Genomic DNA, 14,374 nt, shown 5'->3' with positions numbered 1-14,374 from the left:
CATAATTCTGGCCAGGGCGGCTCTGAACACATTTCAGTATATTTCCTTTCCTTCTTTTTCTGTTATTTAGCAAAATTGTGATCATACCGTACGGGTAACTTACCATTCTCTTTCGCTCTGCATGAATTAGATCTCCCTAAGTTAAAAACCACTTCTAATGGCTGTACAATACTCAGTCACGGTTTACTTGAACGTTGCCCTTGGGGGACGTTTATATTGTTCCTGATAGTTAGGTTGCAATAATATAATAACATTTGGAACATAGGTGATTAAGAATATAGATAATTCTTACATACAAATCTTTTTCTGTTGATCTTTTTTCACTTGAGAGATTCCAGTGACTGGGCACCAAGGTGGCTCAGTCAGTGAAGCATCTGACTCTTGATTTCGGCTCAGGTCACGATCTCAGGGTCATGAGATCGAGCTCCGTATTGGGCTCCACACTGGGCGAGGAGCCTGCTTAGGATTCTCTCTCCCTCTACACCTCCGCACCCACCCCCCAAAAAAAAGAAAGAGTCCAATGGACAAACTTTCTGGGTTAAAAGGATGTGGTCTTTTTAAAGTTCTCTCCACATAGGATAGAGTGACTTTGGCCTTCCCTCCAGCTTCCATGACAGCAAAGGGTCCTCGCGCTCTTCCTAGTGTGGCTTCCTTGTTCCTTTGCTGCCCTCTCGTCTCCATAATTCCCATTCTCTGGCCTTGCTCTTGACGATCCCGTTTGTTCTGGCTTATTCCTCCTCTCTGTAACCAGTACCAGCTTTTCACTTGTCTTGTTTTGCTTTGATGCTTTCTCGCTAAAAACCTAAAGTAGGGGCGCCTGGGTGGCACAGCGGTTAAGCGTCTGCCTTCGGCTCAGGGCGTGATCCCGGCGTTATGGGATCGAGCCCCACATCAGGCTCCTCCGCTATGAGCCTGCTTCTTCCTCTCCCACTCCCCCTGCTTGTGTTCCCTCTCTCGCTGGCCGTCTCTATCTCTGTCGAATAAATAAATAAAATCTTTAAAAAAAAAAAAAAAACCTAAAGTAGTTGCCTCTCCCCTTGGCCCAGCCAACCAAATAAGATCCGAGAAAAGTCCGCTCACCCGAACTTTCCTGCCTGGGTCTCTGTGCTTGACTCTCATAAGAATGGTACTGCTGTCTGTGGATCACTTAGTCCTCGGGAATACAGGTCCTTTACATTCATGACCCCATTCCATCTCCTCAGCAAGGTAAACACTTTCTCATTTCATACCAAGGGCTCAGAGACGTTAAATAATTTGCTGAGAGTCATCACGTTGGGCAGCGACAGAGGCTTGGACTCCCAGCCTGACTTTGCTTTTAAACACCACTGGCTGATGACACTGTTGCCCTGTCCATTTCTACTGAAGTGGCCCCCTTGGTTAATAGTCTCATCTCCATAGTTCTCATTAAGTCCTGGGAGCTCCCTAAAGCACTTTGTGGGATCTCAAGGCCATTAAAAATAGAACAACTTTTTTGTCCTGGGCCTTGAAGAACAATCTTTTGATTTGCTTTTAACCCCCCGGTGGCCTCCCCCATCCTGCTAGGTGCTGGGGCCATCCCTAGGTGCTTGCTTAATCTTGCTTTCAGGGAGCGCAGTCAGGCTGGGACCAACAGCCCTCTGCTAATTAGTATCATGCACCGTAATGCATTAAAAAAATCTCTAAGAAAATTGAGACTATAAAGGATCAAATCTTTGCCGTGGTTATTTTCGTATGTGATTGCGCTGTTTTTACCCTTCCAATTCTCAAGGATTGCAAATTCATTTGGTATCCTTTTATCCAGAGAGAATCATTGCCTTTAAAAAACATTTTATTTTAAAGATTTAGCAAAAGAGAGAGAATGTATGTGTGCCCCCACGCAGGCGAGGGGTTGGGGGCGGGGGCGAGAGAGTCTGCAGCAGACTCCCCGCTGAGCACAGAGCCGGACTCTGGACTCTATCCCACAACCCTGAGATCATGACCTGAGCCGAAATCAAGAGTTGAACACTTAAGGGACTGAGCCACCCAAGCTCCCCTTTTAAGTAACATTTTAAAGAAAAGGAAAGTGTTCCTGGTGTTCCATAATTAGGTTGTTAATACTCTGTTTGTTTATTTTTACTATTTATAAACACATCCGATGTTAACGGTTTTTATACTAAACAGTTTGAACCTTCCAAGATGTGTATGGTGTCAGGTTACACGTTGAGTGGTTGAGTCTAGTTGAGTCGTTCTTCCTGCCCCATGAATTTGAAATACTGCCTGTTTCCAGGTTTTCCATTTTGTTCTAGGAGTCTCTTTGTTGTGCTGTTGTATTACTGTGGCTTGCTAGTTTCCTTTTAGCATTTCAATGTTGAAAGTCCCATTTGTGTTCACTTTCTTGGCTGTTCCCTCTGACTTACTGCCCCAGATGCCCACATCCAGGCTGTCCATCCACAAAGGCCCTGTTACTTTGGGGGAGGCAGGGACTCTAGCGGTTCCCGCACACCTCACCTCCACGCCGGGAAGTGCAGCGGCTCACTGCTCACTGCTGGACCCCTTTGTCTGGTCCCGAAGCTTCCCTAATCAGTAGCTCAGCCTGAAGTACAAGAAAGGATGCCAGGGGCCGGGGACCTGCCAGACCGCTGAGTTAGGTGGTGCCTCTCGACGAGCAGTCCGCATGTCAAGGGGTCATGTGTGTGAGGTGAAACGTCACATGACTTAGGAGAACTGGCGCTGTTGCACACGTGATGTCACGGCTGTTGGTGTTTGGGAGAAGCAGTGAGCCAGGGTGGCTCTATCTACAGAAAAGAGGAAACGTGCAGTAGGCGGTGGAAGCCGGAACGGTGTGCCGTGCCGCTGGTGCGCAGAGGATGTGCGGGGGCCCCTCGCGTTTCCTCCAGGGTCTGACGGGAAGGAGACAGGCTGGGTTTCCTCGGTTAAAATCCTTTTTTCTTTCCTTTTCCACCTGTCACAGGGGACCGTGATTAGGGTATTCTCCATTCCAGAGGGACAAAAACTCTTTGAGTTCCGGAGAGGAGTTAAGAGGTAAGATATGTAAGTCTTTGGAATTGATCTGGAGCTGGCATCCGGGGCTTCAGTTCTGTTTTCTCTGGGTCAACAAGTGGAGACGTAAAGCAGCCCTGGGAACCCCCATTTAAATGCATAAGTGCTTTCAACCCACCTGGATGTCGGGGGAGGCTTTGGAGTCCTCGCTTCTATAAAGCAGACTGGTTTTCCTTTGTGGTCCCACTGAACGAGAAGAAGTGGCCTGAGCAGGCCCTGTGGGGCCGCGTGGCTTCCTCCCCCTGCTCCGAGGTGGCAGGCCAGTGACTTACTGACCTGGCTGGCATGCTCCTGTCCCGCTCCTCTACCCTGAAGACTTGCACCAGCTCCCCCTCCAGCCCGTCACCACTTAACGTCCCTGTCCATCCGTACAACTTGCCGGCTCTGTACTTAGCCCTCTCTTCCTTGATGCCCGCTCGGGAGGAAGGAACATCCATCCAGTTGAGGCCTGGATCCCCTGCCACAGGACTGGTTTGAGGGGGTCTGGTCCCCATTCCCAAGGGGCAGCTGAGGGTACCCACCTCAGGGCGGGAACTGGGCCAGGAAGGGTTCCAGGACCGCCCCCACCTCTGGGGACCTGGCACCGTGTCACCGCTCCCTCTCGTCCTCGGGGTCCTTCCCACAGACGGCACATGCGTGCTTTAGGGTCCTGTCTCCAAATGCCCCAGCCCTTCCCCATCACTGCCTCCTGTGTTTCTTTCCTTATTTCCGTGGTGTTCCATAGACCACCCCACTCTGGACTTGTCGTCCTTTACTGCTCCCGTATTTCCTCTTCCCGTATCTTACTTCTGCCTGGAGTCTCTCTCCTGTTCCGTGCAGTCCCACAGGCCCCTACGCCGTCTTGTCTGTGTGCTGGTGACTCGTCACCTGTATGTGTAGCCCGGGCTGCTCTCCTGAGCTCTTTCCTGATGCTGGCTCTCCAGCGACCAGCCAGAATGTGCCCCCGTCTGCCCATCGTCGCTCCCCTGCTACTGTCGTTGACCCAGCAGCTGAATCAGAGGGGCTCCACACTGGTTCCTTCCTTCCTTCCAGTCAGGTAGCAGGGGTGTCGGTGCCCCGGGTCAGTCCCACCGACCCCCATCTCCTCGGCACCCCTGCCTGCCCAGTTTGGATCGCCACTGTCTGACCTCTCCTGCGCCTTGTCTCTGCTGTTGGCCCCCTCGGTCTGTTCTTCAGACCGTGGCCTGGTTGCTCTTTGGGGGTGTCTGCACAATCAGAGCACACCCCTGTGTGGAGCCTTCAGGGCCCACCTGCCACCGGTAGGGCTAACTCCAGAGCACTCAGCCCTGGTCTTTAAGCCCGGCCTCCTGCACCCTGCTTTTTCAGCTCTGTCTTCCCTGTCGCTCCCAGCTCCGGCCACACTGAACAGGGGTTCCGCCAAGGAGTGATCTCTCTGCACGGGGTCTCCTGTGCTGGTGTCGCAGCCATGACCGGGCCAACTCCTGAGCTGTTGACGTCTGAGTCGAATGTCTGTGCCTCAGGGAGCCCCTCCCGACCCTCTCGTGGAAACCCCCCTTCCCCCCCCCGCCCCCCGTGCTCCTCTGGCTCGCCTGCGCGCAGCACCTTTACCGTCCGCACTCACACCTCACTGTGAGCGCCGTCCCTGATTTATCCCGAGCTCTGTACAGTCAGGGCAAAACGTGCCTTGTCCTTGTAGGGCTGTGAGGAGATGCACGTTTATTGGGGGCTTTGGGATTTTTACGGTGATTTTTAAGATCAACTGTAGAGTCTTAGCATGTTGAAAGTTTTCAGGGTTGTCCGTTTGCTTTCTTGCATGTTAAGAATTGCTGTAATTTAAATTATTGGATTTTCTTTTACTGCCCTTTGTGCTGTAAATCCAGCCTAATTTGGCCAAAAATGGTTTAATGAAGCCCTGACTCCCTTTGCTATTTGGAATTTCAAAGAAAATTGGCTAAGAAAATATTAAAGAATTGCTCTTAACTTGGCATTACCTTTAAAACATTTTCCTTTCTTCAGAAAAATTTTTGAAAAGATGTCTGGAGGGGCGCCTGGGTGACTCAGTTGGTTAGGCGTCTGTCTTTGGCTCAGGTCATGATCTCAGGGTCCTGGGAGCGAGCCCCGAGCTGGGCTCTCTGCTCGGCGGGGAGCCTGCCCCTCCCTCTCCCACTGCCCCTCCTCCCTGCTTGCTCGCTCTCTCTCTCTCTCACTCTCAAATAAATAAAATCTTTAAAAAACAAAGGCAAAGAAAAGATGTCTGGAGAGGAATAAGAAAGACACCAGTAGACTCGAGTATGCCTGTGCTGGGAACCTCTCTGACTTTGAAAGCCCTGGAGAAAGGCTGCTAGTCGCCGGCACCAGGGCTTGTGGGCGACCGCGTAACCCCGGCCCCTCCGCTCGCCCCCAGGTGTGTGAGCATCTGCTCCTTGGCCTTCAGCATGGACAGCATGTTCCTGTCCGCGTCCAGCAACACTGAGACTGTGCATATCTTCAAACTCGAGACTGTGAAAGAAAAGTGAGTTGCAAAGACACATTCATTTTAGAAAACACAAGGCCCTTCTCCACTGACTGGAGGAGAACAGCAGCACAGACACTGTCCTGCCCATAGTCCTTTTTACCTGTAAAGACCTTGGAGCTGGCCCTACAGTCAGCGTCGCCAGATCCGGGCTCGGCAGGGACATGGCCTTCCCTGGAAAATGAAGCCGGGGGCGGGGGGGCGGTGAGGATGTACATCCTGGGGTCCCTGCACCTGTCCAGTCGTCGCTCCGCCCAGACCCACGGAAGCACTTAAGGGTAGTCGCCCCCTCGGAGTGAGTGCTGGCTCCGGGCTGCCCACAGGCGGCTTCCGTTTTTAAAGCAGTTGATTGAAATTGTGTGAGGGATGTACAAGGTGAAGGGCTGGTTCTTTTCTTAAATTTTAACAAGGCCGACTAGGATGGGTACTGTTGGTTTGCTGTCTTATTCAGAGGAACATTTAAGATGACTTAATATATGCGAAATGAATAACAACAGAAACGGGCTCGGGGAACGATTTGAGATTGTACTTACAAGGTATTTGGAGACTTCCTATTCAAAAGATCTGGGGCGGGAGGGGTGGATCATGAATTTGGCCCTGTACGTCCTCACATTTGCTGCAGAGTTGGTGGGGGGGGCGCTGAGCATCTGCCCTGCTTGGGAGAGCACCCAGGAGCAACCCTCACGGGCCTCCTCGGACCCTTCCCAGAAGACGCACCTCCAGTGCTCCCCGGCTCTCATTCTCGGCACCCCTTTTCCCTGCAGTACGGGGAAGTCCTCTTCAAGTTTCAGGGCTGATACTTGCTCCTGTGAGTGGGACCTGGTCGTTCTGGTGAAGGGTCCCCCATTACACAGCTGATGACGGTTCCTCCCCTAGACCTCAGGAGGAGCCCACCACCTGGACCGGGTACTTCGGGAAGGTACTCATGGCTTCCACCAGCTACTTGCCCTCCCAAGTAACAGAAATGTTCAACCAGGGCAGAGCCTTTGCCACAGTCCGCCTGCCTTTCTGTGGCCACAAGAACATCTGCTCCCTGGCCACGTGAGTAAGGACGGGGTTGCCTCTCTCCCATTTGCCGATGTCTGTCCAGTGGGGAGCCTGGTCGCAGAGCCCCGAAGACGGTGGTGCTAGGGGTCGGCTGGGTTTCTCCCGGTTCAGGAACGACCCACAGACTTAGGCCTTTGACTTGGTGGAGGTGGAGGGAACCCCCCCCCAAGTGCCTCTTGACCGTTACTAGACCCGAATGATTCATCTGCGGTGTTCTGATCCAGAAAGTCTTCCCCTGTTCGTTGGGATGTTTATAACGGCAATGAAAAACACCGTCAGTCAGAACTGTAGGACGTCGGCAGTATTTAACCCTTTGGGGCCTGCAGAACCGACTAGTTAACGTAGGTGGGGGCTGTCGGTGTCGCTCTGGAGTACGGCCTCAACACACGTGGCGGCTCGCGAGCCTCGTGGGATTGTCCGAAGTACAGCCGTGCAGGAAAGTATGGTCTGGAAAATCCTGTGATGGCACATCTCTGTGATTCCGTGAATTTTAGAAATGTTATTTTACATCCTTTCTGTGCAGCTAATAACTCAGGTGAAAAAACTTACGAAAATACCTACCCTTAGTCATAGAGAAGCCGTGAGACTGATTTCACGCGCACCTGTTCTCCTGTGGGCTTCGGTGTTTATTCACACGAAGTCCCCCTCGGCCTCGATGCTGCGGCCCCAAGCAGCACAGCGGGTGCGATCTTTCTCCTGACCCGTATATAGTACGTCAGGCGCGCGGAACTAGCTCTGTGCTCGTATGGGGTGGGGGTGGGGCTTCTTCCCGCTCTGCCGAAGGCAGGGCTGCTGGTATGATGAGATCGTTGTCTGCGAGTTGCGGTCCTAGAATGTGGCTCCATTTTGTTCTCGCTAGAATTCAGAAGATTCCTCGGCTACTGGTGGGAGCTTCTGACGGGTACTTGTACATGTACAACCTGGACCCCCAGGAGGGGGGCGAGTGCACCCTGATGAAGCAGCACAAGTAAGTGGGCCTCGCGCCGGCCATCTCCTCAAAAGCCAGTGGCACAGAGGGACGCATCCAGCGGAGCTGGCCTGTGCTGGGAGGCCTCACTCGCACACGCTCCCGCTGTCCCGCACCTCTGCTGGCGTCCTGTTCACGGCCTGGGCACAGATTGGACAGGTGGCCGGCACGGGACAGGGTGGACGGAGGCGGGAACTTAGCACATTGCAGGAAAGGGGTGATGCTCTTGGTGCCCTCCCCAGGGTGGTGCGCGCTCCCGGAGTGCCTGCTGTCTCACTGTGACATGTAGGTGTCCTCTTTGAAAGGAAGGCATTAGTATTTGTTCATTGGGAAGTAGTGCCGCTTTGATTTTGGTTTTGCTTCTTTAAAGCTATCCAGAAATTCTCTAAAAATGATACTATAATACTATAATTATAACTGGTGAAAGTGGATGCGTTTTTTTTAATAGTGAATTGTGTTTCTGATCCTTAGTCTTACAAAAGTAAGATTATCTCAGTGGTGTCACTTCTTTTCATCAGACTTCCCATGTGCACATCTTGGTGACACTCCAGGTGACCAGACGCACGGGGTTGAGCTTACAGTGAGCCCAGCACAAGGAGCGCACACGCGCACCCACCTGGCGCGGCCTCTTGCCTTTGCTGTGGCACGTCTGGCCCCACGGGCCCCCGAGGCGGTGTGGGCAGGACCCCCGACCTGCCTCAGGGTTTCCGTGTTTCTCTGCTTCCTCCAGGTTGGATGGCAGCATGGAGACGACCAATGAAATCTTAGACTCAGCCTCTCACGACTGCCCCTTAGTGACCCAGACCTACAACGCAGCTGTCGCCACAGGTACTCACGTGCCTTCGTCTCCGACCAGACTCGGTAAGGGCTGTGCCGTGGCCGGGAGGGTCCCTGATGCCAGGCCCTCCCGCTGCGGTCCGTGCTTGGCGCTCTTCCCTGAGCAGCACGGCCCACCTGCTGCTTTCCCTCGGGCAGGGGACAGGTAGGCTCAGAGGCGAGCTCTTGTCAGCTGGGGCTTTCAGGCTGAATTCGTTTTCTTCATTTTTGAAGGAAAAATAGTCACGATGGCTCAGGCTGCTTCAGGTACACGTGGCTGGCCGCCTCTTGGCTGAAATATGACCCTGAATTCTGACATCGCCAGGCAGGTGTCCTTGGTCTTGGGTCCTCATTCAGTGAGCATGGGTGGGACATCCCCTCAGCTCTCGGGTCCCGGGAGGACAGCATTGTAGGCCTGCATTCGGGGGCCCTCCTGCCGTGGGAGCTGGGAGGTCGGCATGCAGACAGATGAGGCCATCCAGCCATCCCCCCCCTTTCGCCCCCCAGTCAGTTTGACCTCAGGTCGGCGATCCTGTAGATTTGCTCACACAGAAGACTGTATGTGCTCATCGTGACTCTGAGAGGAAGTGGCCCTTTCAGGTGAAGCACTGAACGTCCGGTGTCGAGCGTCCGGCATCACCAATTCGAGAGCTATCCCCATCCTCCATGTTCACTGAGGAAAATTTGTGGCCTGTCAGTCGGGAAGCCCCTATTTACTGTGCAGCCATTTTTTTGACATTTATGAATTTTGGAAAATAAAAGACTTCATCTTGAGCTGCCCAAGGCCACAAAAAGCTTGTAGTCGGAGAGGGATCCCAGTTCAGTCTTAGTGTGCACTGCAGCCTGTAGCTGTCCAGGTCTGGCCCCTGCAGCTGCCGGACCCTGCCTGCCAGCCTTCCTGCCTCCCTGCCTCACAGCCTCACAGTCTCTCTGCCTCTCAGCCTCCCTGCCTCACAGCCTCCCTGCCTCTCAGCCTTCCTGCCTCACAACCTCCCTGCCTCTCTCCCAACCAGCCTCCCTGCCTCTCAGCCTCCCTGCCAACCAGCCTCCCAGCCTCCCTGCCTCACAGCCTCTCAGCCTCCCTGCCTCCCAGCCCCTGAGCATGGCTGTGCTATCTCTTTGCAGCCTATGCAGATGAGCTGGGAGCAGTGGGCGGCGCATGTCTGGAAGAGGAGGCCAGCGCTCTGCGGCTGGAGGAGGACAGTGAGCATCCTCCTATGATTCTTCGGACGGACTGAACTTGACCTGTGAACTCTGACCCCCGAAGCAGAGAACACTGGCTTGATGGAGGACTTTGTGTTATGCTGCTATGAACTTTGACCTGAGTAGGGGAGAGGATGGCAGAGACTTAAAAAGAAAAAAAAAAAAAAAGATTGTAGCTGTAGTCTCATTCCATACTGTTGAGAAATACATCGTTTTCACTTCAGTGGCTTTTAATCCTGCTTAGGAATCTTAGCTTTTTGTTTGTTTTCTCTTTTTGCCAAAATTAACTGTTTGGTGAAGCCCTTGAAACCTCGCTTTGCATGCATGAATGTGCCAAGCCAGCATAGGAGAACTAGAAGCCACTTGATAACAACTGCAGTTGCTTGGTTTTTAAAACCTGTATATAAGGAGGAGCGTACGCGGGGAGGAGGTGGCATCGTGCAGAGCGGTTCTGGGTGTCGAGGCGGGTTCTGCTCGGGTGGGTCCAAGAGCCCCCTCTGGGCTTGCCAGGCTGGGGGCCTTCAGCCATGGGAAGGGGTCCTCTCTCTCCAGAACCCCTCCTGGGCCCTTTTCCCCCATTTTATTTTGTTAATTAAATTCTTTCCAAATTGGATTATTCTGGGATTTCTTGCTTGCCGGACTTTATTTCTGGCCTTATTTTTCATGTGGGTGTTGGAGGAGAGGGGTTCTTTCTGCTATTAGAAATCTTCCTTTAGGACAGCACGTGAACTGGAAGGAACACCTCAGAAGGCCAGAGCAAAGGAAAGTGGTCTCATTTGTGTAACTAAATTATCTGGTCTTTAATTTTCCTGTTGAATAACTGGGAGGGGTGTTTGTTTTTAGGGAATTTTGTAGCTATTCCCTGTACCCGTGGAGCACAGAATTAGAGTGTGGAGGGCACCCAAACTGCCCTCTGACCTTGAGCTCCGCCGTCTGTCAGGGGCTCTTCTCACCTGCGTCAGAAATACTAGAGGTAGAAGCGGGGGGGGGGGGGCGGGGGGAGGCGGGAGGTTGGCTCTGAGCACCTGCTTTACGGGGTGATATGTGCCTTTTCTATTTTAATCTTACAGAATTGTTCAGCAAAATGACGTGAGATTGTGGTCACAGGTCCTAGTGTTAGCCCAGCTCCCCTTTTCGTTTTTACAGAATTACACAACCGCAGATACCTCGAACTCTGCATTCCAGACCAACACATCTAGCAGTCCAAGTTTTGAGGCAATTCGAGTGGAGGTAATGGTGTAAAAGATCGTTATAGAGGCTTTGGAACGGTGACAGTTAAGGACAGAAGTAAAAAAAAAAAAAAAAAGCGAAAATACTGGACCTGCCCTCCCTTTTCCCTTTGTCGGGCTTCCGAACAAAGGAGGGCCGAGTATCCGCTCTGGGTTGTGCTGGTCGTGGCAGTCGTGTGGCCGGGAGAAGGGGAGGGGCGGGCGTCCGTGGCGAGGACAGCACACTCTACGTGCCCGACCTCGAGGTCAGCCCGCACTCCTGGCGCTGCGTGTCCAGCAGTCGGGTTAGGCAGAAGCCTCGGTGCAGAGGGCACCCAGAGTAAATCCTGAGTGCGGCGGAAATCTCTAGAAGCACTGCTTATGGCAGCAACGAGGTGCTGTGCTAGTCGGAAATGAAGCAGGCTAGACTGGACTCTGCGGCTGGCACTGCCTGCCACCTGATGAGCTGTGACCCTCCGTCCCTGGTGTGAGATGGCGCGCATCGGCTGAGCCCCGAGCGAGGATGCTCCTAACCCGAGGACTCACGGGGCCCGCCTGGGCCTGGAAGGCCCTCTCTCCCCCTCCGGAGCAAGGCCTCGGACTCCGTGTCTTCAGTGGCGCAGTTGGCCGGGGCAAGTGTTCACGGGAAAGTCAGTGTCAAAGGCGTGCATGGCAGATGTGGGGCCCTGAGCCAGGGCCTCCTGATGACCAAACAGAGAACGGCCTTTCCTGTTCGTGTTCAGTATGGCCGATCTTGGCGTCTGTGTGTTGGCTTCCACGCTCGTGGCGATGTGGGGAGTCAGATCTGCTCTGTGGTTTCTCCTGGCAGAGGTCGTGTCTTCGTCTGTCGTGGGACCCTTCCCTGGCAGCCACCATCTCCTCCACGGTAGGACGGGCCGTTCAAAAAGGTGGCCTGAGCGGCTTGTGACCGTCGCCCCTGCCCTGCCCGAGGGAGCCCCGTTGTGCCTGGGCATCAGTGGGCCTGAGACGTGTGTAGGGGACGTGGGAAAGGAGAGAACCTGGGGAAGCCGCCGAGATGCTCGTTAGCAGAACTCTTGCCGCCGGGCTCGAAGCTCAGCCAGAAAGGCTCCTCAGCCGCCCCCGACGTGGCACTGATTTGCTCAACCCCACACCGTACACCAGTGTTAACTTTGTCATAATGTTCCAAGCTCCCGAAAGAATCACGGGATAGGAAACAAAACCCAGACACTTCTTCATAGACCCGTGTGGATTGGGACCAAACCCTTCGTGTTTTCTCAAGCCGTGGAAGCCACAGCTGGATTGAAGCTGGAGTAGAAAACACCTGCATGCAGCTGCTGATTCTAGCACCTTCTGGTGGTGTGGCCTGGGTGGGCCCCATGGGGGCCTGGGTCTCCTGTGCTGGACCACAGGACGATCCCTGCCTGGCGGGCTGTGGGCACCCAGTAAACCCTGAAACAGACACTGGTCTTACGGAATGAAACCGACGGTGTTTCTTCAGCTCTTATTTCTGAATACTAAGCTGGTCGGAAAGGTAAAACAAGCACCACGTAAGTATACGGCACCGTTGAGGTCACGTGACTCCCGTTCATCCCTGCCTTTCTATCTCCCGGGTTCCAGGGCCCCTGAGCAGCTGCCCGCGTGGGTCTTGGGCAGAGGGGTGGGGAGACGTGCCTCCAGAGCACTGCCGGGCCACGGTCGCCCCCAAGCAGAGCCCCTTCCGCCAGCGCGGGACACCAGCTCCCCTGGAGCGGCCAGCCCGCCCTCTACCCACCAAGGACGGAGTTCCCAGGCTTTGCCTATGGACAGATCCGTTTGGGGAGCGGACGGAAAAATGGGGGTCACATCCGGAAAGACTAGGCGTGCTCAGGTCACAGCTTCGCAGAGGGAAACGGGGCGGTCGGCGGCGGGAGCGGCGTTCCAGGCCCCACGCTGCTGTCCTTGGCGGCCTCTGTAATCATTAGCAGCAGCACGGAGCTGTGCGTGGGCCATGCTGGTTTGGTCTGTGTGTCCCCTGCCCTAAACGTCTGGAGGTCCCATCCTTTGCATGCAGGGAATGACAGGAGCTCTCATTTAAAACGTCTTTGTGACACTAGCTAGCACAGCTGAAAATCCAAATACGTTTTTTTACAAGTGTACTTAATTCTTAAGGGGGACAGGTCGAGAGCTTGTGGTTTGGGTTTTGTGGTGTCGGAGACATAAAAAGAAAGTGCATTCAAGCCGTGGATATTCTGTTTGGGAGGAGAGCTTTGTATAGAATTCTCTTTTGTGAACAACTGATTTCTTACTGAAAATATATAACAATAGCTCATTGCCAGGCAGAGCTCACTGATGTATATTTTAGTTCCCACCCAGGTCCTAACCCTTGGCCCGTATTGTACCTTTTCATTCTGTGGATTTTGTGAAGCACAAAAGAAAATTGGGTTTGAGGCATGGCCAGCCCCTCTTATCCGTCCCTGGAATCAAACCAGGAAAGTCTTTAATTTGGAAAAATTAAATCCTTTTAAAGCTCAGAATTTAAAGGGACTGTTTTGATACGTCCTCTCCATATTGTTTCATTCTTTACTGAGTTGTGATTTAATGATATTCGTTCTTACATCTCCTTTTCAGATGAACCTGTTGTATGTGCTGCCGGTGTATATGGGGTGGGGGGTGTGGGTGTGCGTGTGCACACGCATGTGTGCGCCATGAGTAAATGTGCTTACGGGTTACATTCCAGACCCAAGCAGACTGGACACCCCACTGCTGTTCGCATTTTGCAGCTGTGGTGTCCTTTTCTTTCCCCCACTGCTTCATTCCTTACTCCCAGGCTGTACGTCCCTTTGTACCATACTTCAGTGCACTGTGATTCTTCCTCGAATATTATGGCAAAGTAGCAGAATCCTGAAGTCCGACTGAAATCTTATAAAGGTTTTCATCCAGAATTGATTTTTGTCCTTTGTGAACTAAATGATAACACTTCTTTCTACCAGTATTCTTGGCCTCATCGGAAGGATTTCCCTCAGGACGCTGCATCTCGCGGGGTGGGTGGGGTTAGGCAGGTGCGGGCTGTCCGTGTGGAGGCCGCTGGGAGGCCCTGCCGGCCGAGGCTCTGCTGGGGGAGGCGCTGGCCTGCCGGCGATGGGGGGGCTGCGGGCGGGGGGAACACAGGCGCTCCGCACGTTGCGGCCTCGGCTCGACTGACTTCAGGTGCAGCTGGTCTGGCCGCTTGTTAGAAGCCCGTCCTTCTGAGCCCCGCTGCGCCCCACGGCTCCCTCTAGGTTGGAGGACTTGTCCCTTTTACATCAAAGGCTCAGACGCGTCTGGTTCGCGTTCTGCCTCTGAGAAGCCTGCAGTGCCCTCAGCAGGTGACTTTCCGAAGCCGTTGGGATCATGTCCCTGCTGCCGGTCTCACGCCGGCCGCCCTGTTCGAGGACACGGACGCAGCATTTAATTTTTCAGAGAGACACACAAGACTCCTTAAGTCTTTCCATGTGCTCATTTTGGTTCCTGTTTTTTATAGAGAGCATTTGTGATTTTGTTTTTCCTGCTGTATTTTTCTTAGTGGATTAACGTAAGGATGTACTTGGGCTCCCTTAGAGCAACCAGGCGTTTTTTCTCCAGGGGGCGTGAGGCGGGGTGGCCGGGACAGCAGGACAGCGGGGCTTCCTGCCACCCTTTGTG

The 14,374-nt window shown here is 53.5% G+C and overlaps 1 protein-coding gene across 4 annotated transcripts in view; it reads left to right on the top strand.

The window, feature by feature from the left end:
* WIPI2 (WD repeat domain, phosphoinositide interacting 2) overlaps nucleotides 1–13,635 on the top strand; it is a 38,266-nt gene extending 24,631 nt beyond the window's left edge. For 2 of the 4 annotated variants that reach the window (XM_026516338.4, XM_057315248.1), the window contains 6 exons: nucleotides 2,930–3,000; nucleotides 5,384–5,491; nucleotides 6,368–6,532; nucleotides 7,398–7,505; nucleotides 8,236–8,366; nucleotides 9,447–13,635. In XM_026516338.4, the coding sequence (XP_026372123.1) occupies nucleotides 2,930–3,000; nucleotides 5,384–5,491; nucleotides 6,368–6,532; nucleotides 7,398–7,505; nucleotides 8,236–8,366; nucleotides 9,447–9,559 (696 nt within the window). In that variant the 3' untranslated portion in view covers nucleotides 9,560–13,635. Of the gene's footprint in view, nucleotides 1–2,929; nucleotides 3,001–5,383; nucleotides 5,492–6,367; nucleotides 6,533–7,397; nucleotides 7,506–8,235; nucleotides 8,367–8,555; nucleotides 8,647–9,446 lie in introns of all 4 variants that reach the window. The other 2 variants (XM_057315247.1, XM_057315246.1) reach the window with 2 other exon arrangements.
* The last annotated feature ends 739 nt before the right edge of the window (nucleotides 13,636–14,374 follow it).

This window comes from Ursus arctos, unplaced genomic scaffold (genome assembly GCF_023065955.2).
Source record: "Ursus arctos isolate Adak ecotype North America unplaced genomic scaffold, UrsArc2.0 scaffold_2, whole genome shotgun sequence".
Classification (NCBI taxonomy): domain Eukaryota; kingdom Metazoa; phylum Chordata; class Mammalia; order Carnivora; family Ursidae; genus Ursus; species Ursus arctos.
The sequence above is the reverse complement of the archived record's forward strand: the minus strand, read 5'-3'. Positions and strand labels throughout refer to the sequence as shown.